This window comes from Triturus cristatus, chromosome 4_2 (genome assembly GCF_964204655.1).
Source record: "Triturus cristatus chromosome 4_2, aTriCri1.1, whole genome shotgun sequence".
Classification (NCBI taxonomy): domain Eukaryota; kingdom Metazoa; phylum Chordata; class Amphibia; order Caudata; family Salamandridae; genus Triturus; species Triturus cristatus.
In genome coordinates, this window is record NC_140586.1 from 184,844,991 (window position 1) to 184,867,773 (window position 22,783).

At 47.6% G+C, this 22,783-nt stretch overlaps 1 protein-coding gene across 1 annotated transcript in view; it reads right to left on the minus strand.

Moving 5' to 3' along the window:
• L3MBTL2 (L3MBTL histone methyl-lysine binding protein 2) overlaps positions 1-22,783 on the minus strand; it is a 344,052-nt gene that overhangs the window by 108,616 nt on the left and 212,653 nt on the right. The window contains exons 8-10 of the mRNA XM_085601042.1: positions 22,691-22,779; positions 21,834-22,065; positions 2,071-2,144 (exon numbers count right to left, since the gene is read on the minus strand). Of these exons, the coding sequence (XP_085457168.1) occupies positions 2,071-2,144; positions 21,834-22,065; positions 22,691-22,779 (395 nt within the window). The remainder of the gene's footprint in view (positions 1-2,070; positions 2,145-21,833; positions 22,066-22,690; positions 22,780-22,783) is intronic.

Here is a 22,783-nt window from a genome sequence, read left to right on the forward strand (position 1 = left end):
TAGTAGAGAGTAGTAGAGTGAGAAGTAGAGAGTGAGTAGTAGAGAGTAATAGAGTAGAGTAGTAGGTTGAGTAGTAGAGTGAGAGTAGTAGAGAGTGAGAAGTAGAGATTAGTAGAGAGTGAGTAGTAGTGAGTGAGTAGTAGAGAGAGTAGTAGAGAGGAGTAGAGTAGTAGAGAGAGTAGTAGGGAGTAGTGACTCTCTCTCCCGCCTCTCAGTGGGTCACCATCTGTCCTGTGGTTTGCTGTGGCACCAGTTGGTGCACGCACAAACAGTGACTCGCTCTCGCCTCTCAGTTGGTCACCATCTCTCGTGTGGTGTTCTGTGGCACCAGTCGGTGCAGGCACGAGTAGTGACTCTCTCTCTCGCCTCTCAGTGGGTTTGCCATCTGTCCTGTGGTTTGCTGTGGCACCAGTTTGTGCAGACACGAGCAGTGACTCTCTTGTGCAGCTGAGTGGGTTACCATCCTCCCTGTGGTCTGCTGTTGCACCAGTGTGTGCAGGCACGAGCAGTGATGTCTCTCTCGCCTCTGTGGGTCACCATCTGTCCTGTGGCCTCCTGTGGTACCAGTCGGTGCATACACGTGGGTTGGCTTGCTCTCGCCACACACCCACACCGTGTGGCTTTGATTTGCACGCCCTGCTCATTAGTGCGTCCACGTGCCCTGTGGTTTAGTCTTGTGGCCGGGAGAGGCCGTCCTTCGTGTTTCCGTGCCTGCACGTCGGTGTGGGTGGTGGACTCCACGCTGTGCGGTGCACTCTGGGCTCCCTAACTGGATCCAGACCCCATGCTCCTGATGTTACACAGACCAGGCATTGGGAGGGGGAGCTCTGTGTTGTGATCCTGCTCGTGCGAGACCTACCTCTCGAGCAACAACTGCGAAAGTGATTTTTATTTTGAAGACCTTCATGTGAAGAGATGTGATGTGTGTCTGGAATGCAGTTTTTCTTGTCTTGTATTACTTTAATAAAATAACAACGGCTTTGTGATATCGGGGACTTAAAACTTTAAATAACCAGATCTGAAAAGCTGGGATGGAGTGGACCTTACTGAAGCATTGCCTTGTCCTCCCTGTGCGCCTCTGAGCTCCGTGCCTGTTGTAAAGACATTTCTTATCTGCTTGTTAAATAAACAAGCAGATCAGAAAAGTCTTCACGGCACATGTAAAGCAGGCGACCATGTCTGGAGGGGAAAGACTAAAAAGACAAAAGGAGGCACCCCGGGCACCTTATTTCCAACGGCGGCGCACCGTTTAACATAATCGGTGACGCAAGCCAATGGGAATAAGGGGCGGGGCCTGAAGCCCTTTTCTAAAACTGACTTGATCACTATAAGTCTCAAGGCGAGGAGCGCATGCGCGCTCCAATGCCAGCCGAGACCTAAAAATTGCATGTTCACCTTTTAATATACTGCACCCTGGCTTAGGGGTGACTTTTGTATATTACGAAAGGGAATATTGGACTTTGTCATTGCTTTAAATGGCAAAGTCGAGATAGCATTTAAAACTGCCCTTCCAGTATGCAGTGGCAAACTGGAAGCCATGTGTCACCTTTGTCTCACCCAGGGTGGCACAACCAGTGATACCAAATATTAGGTATGTACAATAAGTTAGCTTATGCCAAATGGATATCAAACATACACACTTTAAGGTCAAGGCACTCGCACTGAGGTGTGGTTAGCAGGCCTCAGTACACTCTAAGAGTTGGAAAACCAGCAGCATCAGTCCAAAACTCTGGAGTTGACCATACATAAAGAGGTATTCCTGTAACCACCTAAGATAATTGAGCACATTTGCAACGTGACCGAGGCTGTTGCCAGAAGAATACTGCGCCACCAGCCACATACACTACTTACCACTGTTTAACAACACCTGGGCAGAAAAGGTCTTAACAATTCTTACTAACAGCACTCCTGCTTTCCAATGGATTCTCCATTCCTTGTCCCCCTACCCACTTTCCTTGCACTCACTTTCTTATCGAGACATGCTTATAAAAACTTTGCACAAAAACCTCCCGTTCCCATCAGGATCCTCTCGTCCCCCAACACCACCTTCCGACACCCTCTGTGGCTTACATTCTTGAAGAGGTGCGGCACAGCATCACCATGGACCTTGCGGGAGTGGGTATACAGCTCACTGCGCATTTCATCTATTGAGAAAAAACAGAGGGGTATGAAACAAAATAAGAGCCAAGTTAGGAACAAGATGGAAACGGCATACATGCTGCGAGGAAGGACTTACTGGGAGAGAGACAGGTGCACAGAAGGCTATGAAAATACAAAGGTCGCAATATCAGTCTATACTAGTTTTGTGACACACTTGCACATTCTCATTCTCTTTAAAACTCTCCAAACTTCACACACAAATCTTGTCTACCATGTCATACAATTATATTCACCAATTTTAACCCATTACATAAACAATAGTTTTGAATCTTCCTTTGTTTTTTTCTTTTGGCTCATCACCTCCAAGCATTTCCCCTTTCCCAGGCGCTGGTTGGGAGTTTCTTTTTTAGGTCAAAGCCTACTAGAGAGCGCAACTGTCTAGCTGTAAAGATATTAGGGACATGCTGGAAGCTTACCTAGAATTGCATTCCGCCCATTGATCACCATTGGCTTTGCCTTTAGTCAGTTACATTTCCTTGCTTTCTATGAGCTGGCTTTGTTTTAGGCTGTCCTGCTTGTGCTAATCCCTAACTGGATGCTTCTATTCTTCCATGACTGTTCGCTTGTTCAGAACTTTTTTCTTTTTCGATAAGAGACTCCGAGAGATCGCATGTTTTACAGATGTTTCTCCTACCACGCTGCTCTTCTCCCTCTCTCCCCCGCCCCCTTCCCGCTGCAGCTCTTAGTATTCTTCTGTCTCATCCGTGTACTTCTCTCCCCACCTGATTAACGAAAAAGGGGCATCGTTTCGAAGGTTGCTTAGCGAATATCATTATTTCAAGCTGCTTATTATTTGTGGGTCTGTAAGGCCCTTTGTGGTATCTATGGTCACTTTTATCACTAATTGTTTTGTTTTTTAAAATCAGTTTTTGGAGTACATTTTTATGCCTGAAAGTTTGTTTTGCTTAGCTGCCTGTTCGACCCATGACAGATTTTTTTTTTTTTTTTTTAAAGAGGCTGCGCTTCGAAAACGCCATGTTGTTTCACTAGCTACCACAGCATGCCTTCTAATGGGAAGCCAAGAGCTGTCATTTTGTTTTTACAACTGCTAATATTTGTAGACTGTTTGGCCCATGAAGATAGCATGATGTTATCTTAATAGCATGACAATAAACGACCCCTGGCCCATTTGCTGCATATCCAGTGGCCTGAGCGGAGAATAAAATATATAAATTGTGTAAGTGTTTTCTGCTTCGGTCTGCTTTTATGGTTCTTAACAGATATTTCGCAGTGATTAACCGCTCAATTTAGTTTTCTAATGGTATGCCTTTCTGCTGGATGCTTATGAACAGTGGACAAAGCGCTCTTTTGCTTTCTTAGAACGTGTATTCTACTATGCACAACGTTTTAACATAAGATGGATAACTCCGTTATTTTCATTTATTGTTTGGTACTTCCCCACTTAATACTAGAATATAAATTCATATGGTTTCCTTTACATAATTCTAGCTTCTTTCCCAACACACATTCCATATGTGCTTTTCTTGCAAGAAAAACTGAATACAAATAAAATCTATCTTTCCTATATAGCTTTGGACCCATAAAGTAAGAGACCATGTACTGGCATTTGGTTCTCAGCAAGCATTTTCTTCTTAATAAACGTCATATTCATTGGTTTATTAGGGATTCTAAATAAAACAGTACATTAAGCAGGAGGCTGGCAATAGAGCCTACAGTGAACAGCAGCTAGAGGGTCACATTTACCTCTTGTAACTATGCTTGCTTATTACTGCTTTGGGATGGATTTTTTTCTGCCATAGATTTGCGGCATTGACAGCATTATGCAATTATGGTCACAAAAGACTACAAGTTCAAAATAATGTTTTTGCTGGATTCATTGGACCAATAAGTGCATATTTTGCTAACAGCCTTTTTCGTTTTTTAACAGAGCTTTATTTAACAATTGCTATACTGATTATGACAGCGCTGCAGCAATTGCTTCATCTCTTGATATGTATCTACTTTTCATTTCTAATGTACGTAAACTGAACTATGTGCACACGTGAATATGTGAAATTTAACTAATCGATAAGATATATATATATATATATCTATATCTCAACGCAATACCTTTTCAGGCTTAGAGTGCTGCATAAATTATGCAAAAAGGAAGCAGGGAACACTGGGTAGTTCCCAAGTTTTAGATGGTGAGCAGTTGTTTCATGCAGAGCACCCTACAACACCACCAACGTCAAGTAGCACAGTGTCATCCACACTGAGTTAGAAAAGTGACAAAGCATTTTGCCATTATGCAGCAAAGTGTTTCAGTGTAGTTAGTGCCATCCACACCGAGCTGGAAAATGAGAAAAGCCTTCTACCATTTCAGGCACAGTATTACAGATTTGGATTGGTAAAATACCATCCAAGTAAACATGGAATGATTAAAAGTACCCCCCCCCCCCCCCCCCCCCCACCATGTGTTTTGCTCTTATTAGAGCTCATCAGAGCTAAGACTTGTCATTTTCCAGCTCGGCGTGGTTGCCACTAGCTAATAAAAGTTGACATATAGTCCACAAGACCTCAGCGCAGACACCGCCACCAGGCACTACACAGAGAACAATGATGATCAGACTGCAAAGATACTGGGAATAAGCCAAAATATTGGCTTTGGAGTGGGAACATGAAGGTATCAGACACAATGGGAATAATCTCTTCTCCTAACCCGACTACGGCTTACAACCGCAATGAAAATGAAAAACATTTGATAAAATGAAAAGACAACTCAGAAGAAAGGGTAGAACACAGGCTCGTCTGCCTCCACCAAAACTATGGATTGATATCACAGTCATCTAAAAGAAGCACTCCAATATATTGAAACTGAGACCCGACACTAAAAGTTTCCTTATTTGCATACATGGGACATGCGATATGTGAGGAGGAAACGGTAAGGGATAGATCTTCAAAAGTTGGTGCACTAATTATCTAGGCAATGCAGTGGGCACTTACAGAGAATTGTACCAAATGTATCTTCCTTCATTCGCACCTATTTACTTGGCTATAATTGACCCTCTCAAGAACAGACAGGTATTTGGGGGTGGGGGATCTAACTGCGTATGATGTCTAGCCACACCACTTTTTGTGACACTCTTGAAGTGCATGCACACAAGGGGGAAGAATCAGAGTAAGGTTCATTGTTAAGTCAGTTGTGTTGCAATATGCTGCATGATGTTAATATTATGAAGTACTGAAACAGGATGGATTATGTTTTAATGTCTTGAAATGCCAGGAGAGATAATGCAGTTGTAAAATAGCATATCATTCAGCCCTACTTTAAGGCAAAAGATGTGTAGATAGGAAGATTGCAAGAGACCCATCTAACTGCTGATGAACATGACAAGATGAGCAGGAAATCGGGGGCTCAAATTAGGGCTCGGGTTAGCTCTAGGGCTATAGGAATGCAATTGTGTGTCGCACCTAGAGTTCCTCTAAAAATGGGTAAGGTACTTGGAGACCCAAATGGCAGATATGGAATATGCTACTTACCAGTATGCATCTGTTCTTGGCATGTAGAGCTGCAGAGCCACACACTAAGGATAAGATCGCCATCTGGTGTTGGGCTCGGATGATTGCAGGTTGTTGTCTTCGGAAGAAGTCTTTGGTCACGAGATAGGTGACTCCTCCTCTGGACAACAGTGCGCATGGGCATCCACTCCATCCTCAGATTGTTTTTCGCCATGATGGGAAATGATGGAGTGTATAAGAAGTAAAGAGAAAGGATGTCCATGTGTAGTGTCTAATTAAGAAAATGCTGGAACAGATACAAGTCCCGGGGAGGCGGGTAGGCGTGTGTGGCTCTGCAGCTCTACATGCCAAGAACAGATGCATACTGGTAAGTAGCATATTCCGTTCGAGGCATATGAGCTGCAGATCACACACTAAAGATAGACTGTATAGCAGTGTCTCCCCTAGCGGTGGTCACCTGTATCCGTTGCAGCAGTTTGGAATAGAGTTTTTAGGACAGCTTGGCCTACTGAAGCTTGTTGTTTGGATTGCGCATCAACACAGTAATGCTTAGTGAAGGTGTGTGTAGTAGACCATGTGGCTGCTTTGCAAATGTCTTCTAAGGGGATGTTCCCTAAGAATGCCATAGAAGCCCCTATTTTACGCGTGGAGTGCGCCCTAGGGGGAACTGTAAGAGTGCGTTTAGCTTTTTGGTAACATATTTGGATACATTTAACTATCCACCTGGCTATACCCGATTTGGAAATAGGGTTGCCTTTATGTGGTGGAGCGAAAGCAACAAACAGTTGCTTGGTTTTTCGAAAAGGTTTGGTTCTGTCGATGTAATAAAGCAAGGCTCTTTTAACATCTAAGGTATGAAGTGCCCTCTCAGCTACTGAGTCTGGATTAGGGAAGAAGACTGGCAGTTCGACTGACTGGTTTAGATGGAAAGGGGAGATGACTTTAGGGAGGAATTTTGGATTTGTCTTAAGAACCACTTTGTTACGATGTAGTTGTAGGAAGGGTTCTTCAAGAGTTCAGGCTTGTATTTCACTTACTCTTCGCAGGGATGTGATTGCGACGAGGAAAGCCACTTTCCATGTTAGGAACTGCAGTTCGCATTTGTGCATTGGTTCAAATGGGGGACCCATGAGCCTTGTTAGAACAATATTAAGGTTCCACACTGGGAAAGGTGGTAACCTTGGAGGAATAATTCTTTTAAGACCCTCCATAAATGCTTTAATGGCTGGTACCTTAAAGAGGGACAGGTGTTGTCTATTTTGCAAATAGGCTGCTAATGCTGCTAGATGTAGACGTATAGAGGAAAACGCTAAATTGCATCTTTGCAAGTGTAGTAAATAGCAAATGATGTTTTGGATGGAAGCATCCAGTGGTTGTATGTCATTGTTAGTGCAGTAAATGGCAAATCTTTTCCTTTTTGCAGCATAGCATGCCCTAGTAGTAGGTCTTCTGGCTTCTTTAATGATATTCATACAATCTGGAGGAAGGTTGAGGTACCCGAACTCTAAGACTTCAGGAGCCAGATTGCCAAGTTCAGTGTTTGAGGATCTGGGTGTCTGATTTCTCCATGGTTCTGGGTTAATAGATCCGGGGAGAGACGCAGTTTTTGCTGTGGAACTAGCGATAGTTCCAGAAGTGTGGTGAACCAGTGTTGACGTGCCCAAGTGGGAGCTACTAGGATGAGTGTTAGCGAATGTTGTTTCAGTTTGCGTACCACAAATGGAATGAGTGGGAGAGGCGGAAAAGCGTACGCAAATCTGCCTGACCAGTTAATCCATATTGCATTGCCCTTTGACCGTGGGTGTGGGAACCTGGCGGCGAAGGTTGGGCATTTTGCGTTTTCTTGTGTGGCGAACAGGTCTATGTCTGGTTGTCCCCACTTTTGGAAGAATGGGAGTAGGACTTTGGGGTGTAATTCCCATTCGTGTATTTGCCGTGTGTGGCGACTTAAGAGGTCGGCCACCTGGTTCTGAACACCTGGGAGGTGTTCTGCTAGCAGGTAGATGTTTTGGGGAATTGCCCATCTCCAGATTTGTTGTGCAAGTTGGGACAGTTGTAGAGAATGTGTCCCCCCTTGCTTCTGTATGTAATACATTGTGGTCATGTTGTCCGTGCGGATGAGGACAGTTTTGTTTCTTAGATGCACTTGGAAGGATTTCAGTGCTAGGAACACCGCTAGAAGTTCTAGGTGATTGATGTGGAGCTGTTTTTGTTGAGTGGTCCACCTGCCCTGAGTGGTGTGTTGAAAGAGGTGGGCTCCCCACCCTGTGAGAGATGCGTCGGTTGTCAGCACAACTTGTGGAAGAGGCTCTAAAAACGGCCGCCCTTTGGACAGGTCGATGGTGTTCCACCACTTCAGCGAACAAAGTGAGCGGCTGTCCACCAACAGCAGATCGGTAAGTTGTCCGTGGGCCTGGTTCCAATGTTGTGCTAGACATTCCTGTAAGGGACGCATTTGAAGACGTGCGTGGGGTACTATGGAGATGCACGACGCCATCATGCCTAAGAGTTGCATGAACACTCTCGCTGGGAGAGAGTGTTGTGTTTGAAATTTTTTGATGAGATTTTGTATGTTGGCTATCCTGGCTGTGCTGGGATAAGCTATGGCCTTGGATGTGTCTATGGTGGCTCCCAGGTATTGATGTACGTGGGAGGGTTGTAGTTGAGATTTTGGATAGTTGATGGTAAATCCCAAGCTGTGTAGGGTTTGAATAGTGCGGTGAGTGTGGAGAACGCATTTGTCTAGAGTATTGGCTTTTATGAGCCAATCGTCCAGATAGGGGAAGACATGGATTTGTTGTCTTCTGAGATATGCTGCCACAACTGCTAAGCATTTGGTGAATACCCTGGGTGTGGTTGTTACTCCGAATGGGAGAACTGTAAACTGATAGTGCTGACCGTCTACCACGAATCGTAGATACTTCCTGTGAGCGGGATGCATAGGGATGTGAAAATATGCGTCCTTGAGGTCTAATGTGGCAAGGAAGTCGCCTTGTTGAAGTAATGGAAGGACCTGTTAGAGAGTGATCATGTGGAAATGATCAGATTGTATGTACTGGTTTAGTAGTCTGAGGTCTAGTATGGGTCTTAAGGTCTTGTCCTTTTTTTTGAATGAGGAAGTATAGGGAATATACTCCTGTGCCCTGATGTTGTAGAGGAACTGGTTCTATTGCGTGTTTTTGAAGCAAAGACTGAATTTCTTGTTTGAGGAGCGTGAGGTGGTGAGACGTCATAGGACGGTGCTTGGGTGGTATGTTGGGGGGGGGGGGGGTTTATGAGTTCGAGGCAGTAGCCAGACTGGATAATTTGTCTTACCCACCTGTCTGTTGTGATGGAATTCCAGACAGGTAGGAACTGTTGAAGTCTTCCCCCGACCGGAGTGGAATGGTCTGGGGGGGAGTGGTGGCAAGTCACTGTTTAGTGGCTGGAGAGGTGCGGGTGTTGTTGTTGTTGCCCCGTCCTCGGCCTTTAGTATTGTTTCCCCGATAACCTCCTCTAAAATATCCTCTGTTAGGGGATGTTTGACCTGATGTTTTGAAGGTGGAAGAGTTGTCTGTTCCCACATTTTTGGAAGCTCCTCTATAAAAGGAGCGACGAAAGGAGCCTCTGGGTTGAGTAGACTGCAATGCTCCCATTGATTTGGCAGTCTCATTATCTTTCTTCATTTTTTCTAAGGCAGTGTCTACTGCAGGTCCGAATAGTTGCTCCTGATTAAAGGGTTGAGCAAGAATTGTGGTTTGTACTTCCGGCTTAAGGCCGGAAATGCGTAGCCATGCGTGGCGTCTAAGCAATACGCTTGTGTTGACTGCCCTAGAGGCGGTGTCCGCTGCGTCTAATGCACATTTGATGGAGGCATTTGATATTAGTTTACCCTCTTGGATGAGGTCATTGGCCTGTGATTTTTATTGATCAGGCAGGTGTTGCAAAAGGTCCTCTAGTTGATCATAATGAGCCCTATCATAGCGAGCCAATAGGGCTTGTGTATTGGCAATACGCCAGTGGTTAGCAGCTTGTGCGGCAACCCTTTTGCCGGAAGACTCCAAGAGTTTAGACTCTTTGTCTGGGGGCGGCATGTCTCCGGTTGTTTGGGAGTTCGCCCGTTTTCTGGCATTTGATACGACTAGTGAGTCTAAGGGGAGTTGCGCCTTGATGTACGCAGGATCTTGTGGCGCCGGTCTGTATTTTTTTTTTCGATCCGGGGGTTGAGAACCCTGGCCCTAACAGGTTCTTTAAAAACCTCAGTGGCGTGCTTTATCACTCCCTTAATCATGGGTAGAATGTGAACTGTCCTTTGCGACTGCTTAAAGGTGTCGAGGAGAAAATCTTCCTCAGGTGTGTCGGTGTGCATGGTGACGCCATGAAACAGTGCTGCTCTGTTTATAAGCTGACCAAACCCTAAATGGTCATCAGGAGGGGAGGGTTTTGAGGGGTATGGAGTGGGGTCAGGCATATCAGGCATGGGGTAAGTCCAGTCATCTACTGGTGCTGTGTCCGGGAGTGTAAAGGGATCAGTAGGATCAGTGGGATCATTAAAGAAATCTGGGTCTCCCCTTAAATCATCATCATCCTGTGGAGGTGGTGTGTGAGAAGGAGATGGTAGAGGTGAAGGCGGTGGGGGTGGGGGGGATGGGATAGGAGGTAATGTAGGAGAGGAAGGACGTATGGGTGAAGTGGCACAGTCCTTCTTTGGAGGAGCTGGAGGAGGTGTTGTGTCCAGCTTCCTTTTCTTGTAGGGCACCGCTGTGACATGTCCAGTTTTCGGATTTAAATAAATCCATTTTTGCTTTGGATCTGGCCGAAAAAGTTCCTCAGTGTCCGAAGGTGGCTGTGGCGCCGACTTTTTTGGTTCCGATCTTGATTTTGTGAGATTGACGTGTTCTTTAGTTACTTTTTTTGGCACTGAGGATGTTTTGGGTGCCGAAGAACTTTTCGGTTCCGGTGGATTTTTCGGTGCCGAAGGACCTTTCGGTGCCGACGAGCCTTTCGGTGCCGGTGGAGACCTCGGCGCCGAAGAACGTTTCGGTGCCGGTGGAGACGTCGGTGCCGAGTGACGTTTCGGAGCCAATGGAGATTTCGGTCTCGGAGCCTGCTACGGTGCCGAAGGTATTATAGGCACAATAATATGAGGTTTGCTCGAGCCCGAGCCACCTGCAGGCTTACTTTTCTTCGGAGCCGGGCCAGAGGGCGGGGCTTCTGAAGATGATTTTGGATCGCGACTGGGCCCAGCTGGCAGAGTCTTGACCAATGTCTTTTTTTGTGGGGTTGGGGTAGGGGAGCTGGTACTCACAGGCTGCCCCGGATCAGAATCGTCGGCCTCGGACACGATCTGGAGGTCTTCGGAGTCGTCGTCAGGGACATCCTGTGCAAAGAGGTCTTCTGGTTCCGGAACTCGCTTGGCCATGATATGGCGTCGAGCTCTTCGGTCCCGGATAGTTTTCTTCGAACGGAATGCGGCGCAGGCTGGACAGCTGGATTCGTTGTGGTCTGGTGAGAGGCACAAATTACAGACCTCGTGGTGATCACTATGAGGAAACTTTGTTCCACATTGGGGGCATTTTTTAAAGGGTGTCCTTTCCATCAGCCGCGTCCGGATCCGGTCCGATGTGGATTTTGACGTCGAGTTTTAAATTTTTGAGAGTTGTTTGATTGCTAGAAGTTTTCTGCTGGAGCGGAAAAAAGTTCATCCGAACCCAATGGCGGAAAAAAACAATCTGAGGATGGAGTGGATGCCCATGCGCACTGTTGTCCAGAGGAGGAGTCACCTATCTCGTGACCAAAGACTTCTTCCGAAGACAACAACAACCTGTAATCATGCGAGCCCAACACCAGATGGCGATCTTATCCTTAGTGTGTGATCTGCAGCTCATATGCCTCGAACATTATATTAGTAGGAACACTAAATGGCAGGCCAGAGGTGGTGTGCAACATATATGTTCCAAACACAAGATGTTTTTTCTTTACCTGATATTCAAATTATTCTCATCTGACTCTGACATACTCTGATTGGGAGACTTCAACTGCTTGTTAAAAAGGCAGTTGAACAGCACCAGAGTTATAGATGGAACCCATAGATGTAAGTTCTAGTTTTCCTTGATGTGATAAGTAAGGTGAGTGAAGAGAAGCTATTTTTATAACTCAATGGAAACAAAAGTGGTTATTCCTTCTCTACTATGCCATATGGGTCTTACTCTAGTATTGATTCTGCCTGGACTTATGTGGATATGAACAGCAGATTAGGCGATATCAGTATCTTGACCGCACGCTATCTGACCCTGCACCTCTGGTGTTTAAAGTGGCAGCCCAGGGGGAATGTAGCGTTGACTTCAACTTACTGTCTCCAGAATGGAGCCCTAGCAGATGGGCCCAACAGAAAAAAAATTCTCAAGGCAAATAAAGATTTTATTAAAATCATTTGTGGTACAAATTATTCAGCAATAGCACTCCCTGTCACATATTACATTTGGCGAACTTCGCCCAAAATACAGAGTCATGAATGCTTGCGTTCTCAGTAAAAAATGTCCGCTAATGTTGTATTTGTCTTCTTTTTATTCTTTAGTAGGGTGTTTCCCAGCAGCAGATAATTAAGATCAGGCCAACACGTGTTTCGTCTGTACCTGAATACGTACACAGACTTTATCAAGGCAATAACACGGGTCAGAGTAAATCGCAGTGCTCCTGGTGTTGTCGGGTTCACAGAGCGTACACGGAACTGGAAAAAAGGACCAGGCTACACTAGCTAAGTTGAAAATCCTAACATCGTATAAATGAACCTCAGGTGATGACCGATAATGTCTTCGGTATTTTAAGTTTCAAAACAGAGAAGGAACCCAAAACAGTCAAAATTCGGGTATGTGCAGAGTAATAAAAAATAGAATCAAGTTGTAAATTCCGTGTCTGAAACCGGACATATGGCAGCCCCGCCTTGATAAGCCGGCTCCCTGGTGCCGGTGTTGTCACCACTCGAACAGTACATGAAATAGAGTCCCGAGGGACTCTATTTCATGTACTGTTCGAGTGGTGACTATTCTATTTTTTATTACTCTGCACATACCCGAATTTTGACTGTTTTGGGTTCCTTCTCTGTTTTGAAACTTAAAATACCGAAGACATTATCGGTCATCACCTGAGGTTCATTTATACGATGTTAGGATTTTCAACTTAACTAGTGTAGCCTGGTCCTTTTTTCCAGTTCCGTGTACGCTCTGTGAACCCGAAAACACCAGGAGCACTGCGATTTACTTTGACCCGTGTTATTGCCTTGATAAAGTCTGTGTACGTATTAAGGTACAGACAAAACACGTGTTGGCCTGATCTTAATTATCTGCTCCTGGGAAACACCCTACTAAAGAATAAAAAGAAGACAAATATACAACATTAGCGGACATTTTTTTACTGAGAACGCAAGCATTCATGACTCTGTATTTTGGGCGAAGTTCGCCAAATGTAATATGTGACAGGGAGTGCTATTGCTGAATAATTTCTACTTATATAGGCAGGTTTATGATCTGTTATTAGCACTGTTGGGTAATCGGTGCCTCAGTTTGTACAGCACCCCTTTTCCAGTAACTTCTTAAGCGCTTTACTATCTATGTTCATATTGACGGGCTCTGTTTACTAGAAGTGCGGCTCATCCCTATTGAGGGATTGCTATTACCCTTCATTCTTATCAATCATTCGTGGTCCAGTCACATCAGCTAGAAGACTATGGGAGACTTATGATTCAGATAAGGGGTAAACATACAGGTGCTTCATGTGCAGTAAGGATACGTCTGACTTGCATGATAACCAGATTGGAAAATGAGTGTGTGCAATTCAACTACAGGTGGCCAAAGAACAGGAATTTGCTCCATCTGCTGGAACAGACCGTGTTATATTGAGGGTAGGTTCATTGTCGACAGTACTAAGTTAGCATGAGCTTCGCTGCCATGAGGCTGCTTTTTAGCACGTTACTACATGACTTTGTTTTGCATAACTCTGCTTGTGACTTTCACATGAGAACTGTCTGCTTTTCGCGTTCTCTGGGGTTTAGTCTGCACACGGTGTACAAGGTCGATAAACAATGCCTGTTATTCTGTTCTGGTCAGTCCCTCGCACCTAGACATAACATGAGACACAGCTGCACTACTGAAAGTTGCATGCTTTAATATTGCAGCGACGCATGTTGTTCACACACTTAGAGAGAGACCTTTCCAGAGAGAAGAGCTGTGCTGATCCTGAGATGTAAACCATCCATCTAGGCCTTGAGGTATGGGGTCTGCTGACAAGGCCCAGAGGTCTTCTTTTTAATAATAAACTATATCTTATCATGGGGAGGGTGGTTAGGCCAAATAGTCCTTTTCCACTTTATAAAATGATATCCCCGTTTGTATTCTATGGAATTGTGACAGTGCTGACAATAGTGTTTATGCATTTTGCTGCTAGTAATGGCACGTGTACTGTACCATAGAGCACGTTAGTTAAAATAAACATTTTAAACTATACAGTGACTCTGAATACTCATTATGGACAAGTATGAGTGAGCGAGCGAAAGAGTTGTCTTGCTACCACGATTCCTGAGAGAGTCGGGAGTGTTGTGTTCTGGGTTGTCTAATTATTGGTAGCTTCGCTATTGGTCGGAAAATGAATGAGACACTATAGCTAGTCGTTTTTGGGGATTTTGGACATTGAGGCGATAGGTTGGTACACCACTATCCACCGAGGTCCTGGTTTTCTGCGCATAGTTCTGTATATGTGCAGAATCCCTGCAACAACCGTTTTGGTGGACTGTCTTCGGAAACCTAATATAACATCTACCACCTCCGGGGGAAAAGAAAAAAGAATTCAGGCTGCCCTGCGGACGCGCGCCTAAGGCAAGACAAGCCCGTCTGCGCTCGTCCGCTTCCCAACCGCGGCCAGCGCCAGGACCCCTGGACCTACTCAGCCCTACCGTTTCTCTGCCGCCACCCTCAATGCTCTCAACCCCGGAAGCCATGATGACTGCCACAAAGCCGCACCCTATGCCGCCCAAGGACAGTTCTCCTGCAGACACTGCCGACGTTCCTTCACCATCAACAGGACCGCCGGGGACACCACAGACGGCCGCACCACCACAGCCCTGACCGGCATCCTTCTAAACGTAAGCTCCCTACCCAGGCACGCCATAGAGATCTGGGACCTGCTCGACACCCTCGCACCCGAAGTCGCCTTCTTCACTGAAACCTGGACTAACACCACCTCCGGCCCAGACATCGCCACCGTCATCCCCGACGGATACAAGATCCAGAGGAAGGACCGCCCTCACTGCCCGGGCGGAGGACTCGCCATTGCACACAAAACTTCTATCCAACTCTCCACCTCCAGCACGAGCAACCCCCTCTCCAACACCGAACACCTCCATTTCCAGATCCAGACCAACCCTAAGACAACACTACGTGGCACCCTCATCTACAGACCCCCAGGACACCGCACCCTCTCCGCAACCACCATCACAGACCTCGTCGCACCCCACGCCATCTCCTCTACAGACTATATCCTCCTCGGAGACCTAAATTTCCACCTCGACAACCGCAGTGACCCCGACTCCATTTCCCTCCTCGCCAACCTCGGACTGAAGCAGCTCATCACTACTCCCACCCACCGAGCAGGACACACCCTTGACCCCATCTTCACGGGAGGATCCAACATCCACTTCAGCCACACCTCGCAGCCACTATGGACGGACCACTACCGCGTACACTTCGCCTTTAACACTCCCCACCAGACTCAAACCCGCTCCGCGCCCGCCACAAAGAAACTGGAGCAAGATCACAGAGGAACACCTCAACACCACCCTCCTCCTAGACCCACCCTGCACAAAGAATGATGCCAACTCCGCAGCCAAGGAACTTCATCGCTGGATCTCCACCTGCGCTGACAAGCTCGCTCAACTCCGCCACCCCGGCAAACAACGCCCCCTGAAAGCAGCCTGGTTCACCACCGAACTCCAAGAGGCCAGAAGATCCTGCAGACGCCTCGAGAAAACCTGGCGAAATCGCAAAACCACGGAAGATCTCAACACCTACCATAGCACCCTGAAAGAATACTGCCAGCGCATAAGAGACACCAAGTGGACCGTCATCAAGGACAAAATCAACACCAACGCAACCAATGCCAAAGAACTTTTCAACGTCATCCAGCAATTCACCAAACCCCCCCAGCGAAGCCACGGACATCACAATGTCCCAGGAACTCTGCAACCAGCTCAGCACCTACTCCCATCGGAAAATCAAGGCCCTCTACGACAACTTCAGCGAACAGACACCGGACCCCACCATAGACGAAGAGCCGGCCATCACCACCTGGAGCCCTGCCACCATTGAGCTCACCACAGCAACCATGAGGAACACCCATTCAGGAGCCCCACGGACCCCTGCCCACCACACATCTACCACAGGGCTGCAGCCACCATCGCACCGAACTAGGACGAACCATCAACACCTCCTTCGAATACGGCATCTTTCCTGACGACTGGAAGTGGGCGGAAGTCAAACCCCTCCTCAAGAAACCCTTGGCCGACCCAACGGATCTGAAGAACTAAAGGCCCATCTCCCTCCTCCCCTTCATGGCCAAAGTCACAGAGAGACTCGTAAACACACAGCGGATGGCCTTTATCGAGGAGAACTCCATCCTGGACGCCTCCCAGTCTGGGTTCCGCAGCAACCACAGCACCGAGACCGCCCTCCTCGCCGTCAACGATGACATATGCATGCTGCTCGACCAGGGACACACCGCGGCCCTCATCCTGCTAGACTTCTCCGCAGCCTTCGACACCGTATCCCACCGCACCCTAGCTGCCAGACTCCACAACGCCGGAATACGAGGAAACGCCCTCTCCTGGATCCACTCCTTCCTCTTCGGCAGAACCCAAAGGATTAGACTCCTCCCTTCATCTCCGAACCCACAGAGATCAACTGCGGAGTACCCCAAGGATCATCACCAAGCCCCACACTCTTCAACATCTACATGGCCCCCCCTCGCCGCCATCGTCAGACAACACGGGCTCAACATAGTATCCTACGCCGACGACACACAGTTCATCCTCTCCCTCATGAAAAACCCAGAAGACACCAAACTCTGTTTCCAAGAAGGAATGAGGGACGTCGCCAATTGGATGAAAAGCAGCTACCTAAAACTCAACTCAGAGAAGAAGGAAGTCCTCATCCTTGGACCTTCCACCTCCGCATGGGACAACACCTGGTGGACCTCCGCCCTCGGGAGCCCGCCATTTCCGACGGACCATGCACGCAACCTCAGCATCATCCTAGACTCCTCCCTCACCATGACCCGTCAGATCAACTCCATCGCCTCCTCCAGCTTCAACTGCCTGCGGATCCTACGCAAGACCTTCAAATGGATACTCCCCGAATGCCGAAAAACCACAACCCACGCACTCATAACCAGCAGGCTGGACTACTGCAACACACTCTACGCAGGAATCAATAAGACCCTCATACACAAGCTCCAAACCATCCAGAACGCCGTAGCCAGACTCGTCCTCGGAACACCTTGACACGAACACATGACCCAACACCTACGCAACCTCCACTGGCTCCCTGTTGAGAAGAGTAACCTTCAAACTCCTCACTCACGCCTACAAATCACTCCATAACATCGGACCCAAATACCTAAACGAAAGAATCTCCTTCCACGTACCCAAAAAGAACCTCCGCTCCGCCGAGCTCGCCCTCGCTGACCCTCCCCCCGGATCTGCAAAGCCAGAGCAGGTGGCAGAGCGTTCTCCTACGTCGCTGCCAAGGCCTGGTGCGAGTTACCAGTCACCATCAGACGCTCTCCCACCCTGCACGACTTAAGGAGAAACCTCAAGACATGGCTCTTCGACTGAGCCGGAGCTGCACCCTCTACCCCCCCCCCCCTCCCCCCTCCCCCGCCAACACCTTGGGACCCTCTCGGGTGAGTAGCGTGCTTTATAAACGCCCTGATTGATTGATTGTTCAATCTCCAGGAATGCAGGTGTAGGGTCTGGAGGTTGCGATGTAGAACATGCACCTACAACAGGAGGTCTAATCTGTCAGTGAGATGGAGCAGATGGGCACAAGGAGAGGTAAATGAAATCTACGCGTACCACACACACCTCATGGTCAACTGAAGAAATTAGGATTACTTAGGCCAGGGCGTTACAACTCTTCCTACAAATTTGAGGAATCAAGGGTATGGAAACATGTAGTGAAGCGCAAAGTTCCCCCTCAAGTGAAATACATCCCCTAATGCTTCCTGCTTCAGATATTGAAGGGCACAGAATTTCGGGCAGTGATTTTTCTTGTGAGTGGTAAAGAGGTCTACCTAAGGCGTAGTGCACAGCTGGAAAATGCTGTGGACTACCTCCAGATAAAGTTGCCACTAGTGGTCGGCAAGATGACGCGGTTTGTTCGCACATTGAGCGATTCGGCCAAATGATGTGCCGCAAAGTAGATCTGATGGTCCAGAGCCCAGGACCAGAGTCGCAAAGCTTCTCGGCCGAGGAGAAGTGACCCTACTCTCCATTGTTTTTTAATATGCCACATCGCATTCGTGTTGTCTGTCAAGATCTGGTCAGACTGACCCTGAATGGGGGGGATGGAAGGCATTGAGTGCCGAACATTTCACCCCTTACTTCCAACATGTTGATGTGTAACATCTATTCTTCAGATGGAGGCAGCCATGATCATGGTTGTCACCGGAGAGTGAGAGTTGTCTTGTGTAAGGTTGCTGTCCAAACTCCACCAGCGTAGATTGCTAGAGACTTTGATACAGCTTTGGAGATCCCTGTGATACTGGAACCACTGCTTGGGGAGGCCCCACTGCAGGACCTTCATGTTCCAGCATGCATGGGTGACCAGCAGAACGCAGGAAGCTAGCAGACCAAACACCTTTGAGACGGTGAGGATTGGAATGATCTCTCTGTCCCAACATCTCCAGAGGGCGGTTGAAGATCTGCAATCCTTGGGATTTGTTATCAATCAGAAGAAGTTCATTCATGGTGAATCACCTTCCTGCAGTTTGTGATCGACTCAATGGTATCAATTCCGAGCCTTCCCTCCAGGAAGAAGGCCAAATTTCAGCTTGAGATGCAAAGGATGTTGGCAAAGCCAAGAACCTCCCTCCGCCAGATTGCCAAGGTGGTGGGTCTGCGGTCATCCTCGATACAGGCCATTTTTTGAGGCCCCCTACACTTCTGAGCCCTGCAGCAGCTAGAGGTCGCTCACCTCTGGGTGGTCTCATGTACTCCCAGTGTGTTCCCCTTTCAGACAAGACCCAGGAGGAACTCCTGTGGTGGCTCTTCCACATGGAGGCATGGAACGGCCATGCCATTTTCGGACCGCAACCAGATCGGGGGGTTGAGTTTGATGCCAGTGGTTCAGGCTGGGAAGCTCGTTGTGGGGAATTTACCACTGGAGGTCGGATGGTCTGCTACAGAACAGGCCCTTCACATCAACTGCTTGGAGCTGATGGCAGGCTCCTTCACAGTCAGATGTTGACCAAGGACCGTGTGCAATCTTGTGTTCTGTAAAAGATTAACAATGTAGCAACAGTTTGCTATATCAATCACCGGGGGGGGGGGGGGGGGGCATGGTCCAAAGCCCTTTCGGACCTGGCAAATAACTTTTGGGAGTACTGTCTGGATATTTACACCTCAGTGAGGGCAGAGCACCTTCCGGGGTCGGCCAACCACATGGCGGACTGGCAGTCTCATCATCTCCGGGATTCAAGCTTGTGGAAGCTTTTGCCAGAAATGTTCCAGGCCCTCTCCTATCTTTGGGGCCCATTCACAATCAACCTATTTGCATCCCGGCTCGACCATCCGCTTCCCAAGTACTTCAGTTGGAGACCAGACCAGGGAGCGGTAGCAACCTATGTTTTTCTCCAGGTTTGGTCGACAGAGCAGGGGTATGCATATCCCCCATTTGCCATGATCAAAAGCCTGACAACTTGGGTACTCCGGCAGCAGGCGGAACTGGTGGTGATTACCCCAGCATGGAGTTCGCAAGTCTGGTTTCCCGTTCTGATGGAACTATTTTGGGCTTCTCCAATCTATCTACACCAGTGTCCTCATCTCCTGACCGATCCCTCCAGGAATCCTCACCTGATGGTGACGGCCGGCAGCCTCCATTTCATGGTGTGGAGGTCGCGATGGCAAGTCCAGGGCCTATCACGTGACGCTGCACTGCTCCTCTCCAAGGTCTGGACAGACTGTCCCATCAAGCGGTCTCGATCAGCCTGGTCGCGGTGATGGATTGGTGTCTGCAACAGGGTCTGGATCCCACGGGGGCGGACATTGTCCACATCTTACATTTCATGGTGGCTTCAGCGGAGGAAGGTAGGGCCTACAGATCCGTCAATATGTTTCGATCTGCAATCTCCGCAAGTCACATTGTGATTGTGGGTCTACAGGTGGGAGGGCACCCTCTAGTCAAGAAATTGCTTTGTGGCATTTGACTGTCCCTTTCCCCAGAACCGAGATACTCAACCCTTTGGGACGTGAATAAGGTTTTGAAGCTCCTGTCCGATTGGCCAAGCAATAGATACCTTTCCAGGAGGCAACCGCCAGAGAAATTAGCCATTCTTTTGTGTCTGATCTCCTGCAAGAGAGTGTCTGAAGTACGGGCCTTAGACATTTCGGGAAGGTCGTTTACTCCGGAAGGAGTCAAGTTCCATGTTACTAGATGCACCAAATGTAATTCCCGAGGGATCTGGCTTTTACAGCGATTTCCCAAGTTGAGCGTTGTCAGATGCATCAAGGCTTACAAAGCTGTGACAGCAGGGCTTCGTCCACACAGGGAGAGACAGCTTTTGATTGCCTTGAGGAAACCTTTCAGGGCGGTCTTCTCTCCGACCATCGCCAGGTGGGTACAATGGATAATGCAGGAGCTGGACACTGATACCAAGAGTTTTGGTGCTCACTCGATGCATGCTTTGGGAGCCCGCTTGGAGGATATTCTGAACACAGCTTACTGGTCATCAGACTCAGCCTTTAAAAGGTTTTATTTCAAACAACTCTTCTTTATTGCAGCCCTGGTGGTGGCCAAGCTTTGAACTAGCATAATCCTCGCCTCCGGGTCCTGCCATAGAAAGATGCATTCTATTAAGGACTCTGAGGCGAGGATTAGCTAACCTTAGGAGGAATAAGGACACACCCAGGTTCTTGGATCAGTTTATGTGAATAAGAAAGCATTTGTCTGGTGATGAAGTCATGTATCTTGCACATTAGGACTTGTTCATGTTCTCCGGTGACGTTGCTATGATCTGCAGCATAGTTGTTGCCAGAATTAATGCGATGCTCTCTTTGACTTGCAGTGACGGAGTCCTCCAGGCAGGATTGAGGAATGTTCCAGAGTCTGCTTTGTCACAAGAAGAGAGAAGGCGAGAGAAGATGGAAAACTCCCTTTGATGAGGCAGACAGCCCCTGATTGTATTGAGATTTTGCGTTGACTTCTTTCCCTGGGTTTATGGGAAATGAAATTGTTATCGCTGTCCAGTTAATGGCTGCTTTTATATTTAATAAACAAAGAAAGAAGGCATAATCCTCACCTCAGTCCTGAATACAATTTAAACTTTCCGTTACGATAGCTAAAACATTTTTCATTAGCTCCCAATCATCCTAGTGCCATCTGTTGCATTATATCCAAACAGTGCTTCCCAAAAGGCCGATAACGAGCCCCCTCTCACCTAATTATTTCCCCACTCCCAAATCTGCACATCTTGTTTCATGAAGGAAATAAGAAGCGCTCTCCCACCATATCATATTGCAGATTATTCAGGTGTAGTACTACTAGCAGCAGATACTGAGCTCTCTCACCCAATACCACGTTGTACCTTATATCTGGACATTGTGTACCATGGAGCAGATATATCATAAGCTTCCCCACTCCGAATTACACTCTCAACCCTTAAACCCGGAAACTGTATCGCAGGCAGAGAATAATAATCTACCTCACGACATTGCCCCCCTTTAGATCTCCTGCCTGGGAGTTGTACCCAATCAGGAAGATAAGGAGTCTTGCACTCACCCCTAGTCCCTCGTATTTGGTAAAGTGCAGTAGATTAAACGCTCTCCTGCCTATGATCTCCTCATACTTTGGGCCCAGACGTGTCACAAGTGGTCATTGAGAAGCCTTCTCTTACCCCATAGCCCCTTCATGAATGGATGTTGTACCCAATGAGGTAGATGAAACGCTCTTTCTAAGTTGTGGTCATACCGGTTACCCTCGTGTTGTGTCCTACACGGCGAGACCAGCCCACAGGATGAATGAGGTCGCTCCCCATATGACACCAGAAGTCATCCTCGAGGTCTCCATCCTCGTAGATAAGCCGTAGCCGACCGCCAATCATCGTGTCCACTACAGCTAGGCGTGTGTAGGACACATGCGTCTTGTCAACCACCTCCAGCCTCATACCCTGCCGGAAGGGGTATTTCATGCTTTCCAGCATCTATAAAGACAAGAGGGGATTGTGAAGAGAAGGCAAGAGAGAGAAGTGATGGAAATCAGGAAGACGAAAGATGCAGAAAGAGAAAAGCATGAAAAGGAGGAACAAGGCAATTTGAATGGGTTTGGAGAAGGGTGAAAGAAACAAAGGGAAAGAAAAAGCGATGAAAAGAAGAGATAGTTGAAGGGAGGAGGAGGAACATATGGAGAGAATATATTAGCATCGTATGGTGTCAAAAGTTGGATAGAAAAGGAAGAAATAGTGGACAGGGTTGTGTTGAGTGACAGGAATGGAAAAAGAAGAGAGAAAGTGGGAAAAGAAGAAGTTAGGACGACAACAGAAATAAGGGAGAGTGAATGGGTGAAACATTTGTAAATGAAGGGGAGATGGAATGTGTGATAGAGGGGAAAAGATACAAAAGAGGAAGGTAGCAAGGTGAAGGGTAGACATGAGACAATTAGATACTGTTACTCTTTGAATTCCCCTTTCCTAAAACCGACAGTTATTCTCATCCATTCCCCCCAACCTCTCGGCCCACCATCCCCCCGAGCCCCCACCACCTGTTTCCAATCGGTTCTGTGCCCCTTTGGTTTTCCCCGCCCCCTTTAGCTTCCCTCAACCACCTTACCCTCATGTGAAAGTCTGCTGGCAGGGTCCGAGCCCCCACCAGCTTCTTCATTAGATAGCCCCTCCAGTCTGTGAACTTCGAGTGGATACCTAC